This window comes from Seriola lalandi, unplaced genomic scaffold (assembly GCF_002814215.2).
Source record: "Seriola lalandi dorsalis isolate HSWRI2012SDOR001 ecotype SW California unplaced genomic scaffold, Sedor1 jcf7180002054469, whole genome shotgun sequence".
Classification (NCBI taxonomy): domain Eukaryota; kingdom Metazoa; phylum Chordata; class Actinopteri; order Carangiformes; family Carangidae; genus Seriola; species Seriola lalandi.
In genome coordinates, this window is record NW_019525022.1 from 12,874 (window position 1) to 14,305 (window position 1,432).

At 35.3% G+C, this 1,432-nt stretch overlaps 1 protein-coding gene across 1 annotated transcript; it reads right to left on the reverse strand.

The window, feature by feature from the left end:
- Window positions 1–41: 41 nt before the first annotated feature.
- Window positions 42–1,369, reverse strand: LOC111658808 (tumor necrosis factor receptor superfamily member 14). Its single transcript, XM_023411472.2, has 3 exons — window positions 1,159–1,369; window positions 890–1,015; window positions 42–267 (listed from the first exon to the last, which is right to left on the reverse strand). Exons 1-3 carry the CDS (start codon window positions 1,352–1,354, stop codon window positions 74–76), a joined length of 516 nt encoding a protein of 171 aa, XP_023267240.2. The 5' UTR covers window positions 1,355–1,369; the 3' UTR covers window positions 42–73.
- Window positions 1,370–1,432: the final 63 nt, after the last annotated feature.

Consider the following 1,432-nt stretch of genomic DNA (forward strand, 5'->3'; position numbering starts at 1 on the left):
TCATCCAAAAGTTACAGACTGACTGAGTGACTCAACTGACCTGCTCCAAGATGAGACTTTTATAAAATTATACTTACAGTATGATCTTAAAGTCAGAACAAGAAAACCAACCTGTTTGACTGATGTATTGTCCTGGTTGACATCTTGTGTGTTTCTCTGCTGCCACACAGCTGTTCTTTGTAAAGTCAGTACAGTAGAATCCTTCCAGTGGTTCACAAACTCTGTCTGATGTTGTTGTACATGAACTCCTCATCTTCAGACCAGAACCTGTCAACACACATAGAGATTATACATGTAGATAAGAAACTTCTATTGTGTTTGATATACTAAAGAATAACTAGCAATTTATTTAAGATGATCTTTAGGTGCCTCCCATTTCTCTTCACCATCTTCGAGATGTTTCTACACTCCCATCCATTGTGTTACTGCCTGGATATTGTTTTCATATCCATAACTACAATACATGCTGCTTTTTATAAAGACTCTATGTACAAGTGAGCTGTTTGCAGTATTTACTCTGACAGACACTTTTCATTATTCATTTATACTTTGCTGCTTCTCTGTACTGTATTCACTCCTTGCTACATAATGCACCTCTAAGCTGCTGCACTATTGACTACTGCCGTGACTTATTATCTTATTGTCGTTTTTACTGAATGAATTGATAGCATATATTTTATTATAACCATGCCCTTGGCCATCATTGGAGACTTGGCTCTTCAATGATTTAAAAATTAATCAAAATTTCTGCATCTTCACAGTGACGCTGTCTTTAAACAGTTGTCTCTTCACATTGTGGTATTTGCGGTAATATTCTTACTTACTGATTTTAAAACATGTTTAGTCACAAGTTTCTACTAATTACGAGAAGATAGCAACAAAAATCTACCTGGATCACAGTTTGTGCAGCGAAAACATTTTTTAAGTCCAGTGGGATGATTCATGAAGGTTCCTTCTATGCAGGACATACAGGAGGTACTTCTGGACTTTGAGCAATCTGTTTTAACTCTATTTCCTGTTGAAAAGAAAACCAACAATTTAATTTCATGCAGTATTTTTCTATCGACTGAAAATGTGTTAATCTTGAAGGTAAGTTTAGTCAAAGTGACTTGCACTGATGTCTACTACAGTTTCATTTATCATTCAGTTGGATCTTACCAGCTGGACACTTAGGACAGCATTCATTTCCTATCTGATACTCTGCTGGAAGACATGTCAGGGTATTTCCTCTGAAGACTCTGATCATAAGTATCTGTGAAGAATGAGACAAAGTTTTAACAGATATATAATCATATATCTTCAGTCTAGGGCTGGGTGATATGAAAAAACATCTTATCACGATAATGTTTTTCATATCAGTTGATATCGATATATATCACGATATAAACCAAATCACTATTTCTGTCAAGCTTAAAGGTTCCTTTTTACTCTT

Bases quoted from the DNA above. Each gene is read 5' to 3' on its own strand.
- LOC111658808 (XM_023411472.2), bottom strand. From the start codon at position 1,354: ATGAAAAACATTATCGTGATAAGATGTTTTTTCATATCACCCAGCCCT. The intron at 1,016-1,158 runs GTAAGATCCAAC...TCTTTTCAACAG, and splicing joins CTGTCCTAAGTGTCCAGCTG to GAAATAGAGTTAAAACAGAT. The intron at 268-889 runs GTAGATTTTTGT...GTGTGTTGACAG, and splicing joins CTGCACAAACTGTGATCCAG to GTTCTGGTCTGAAGATGAGG.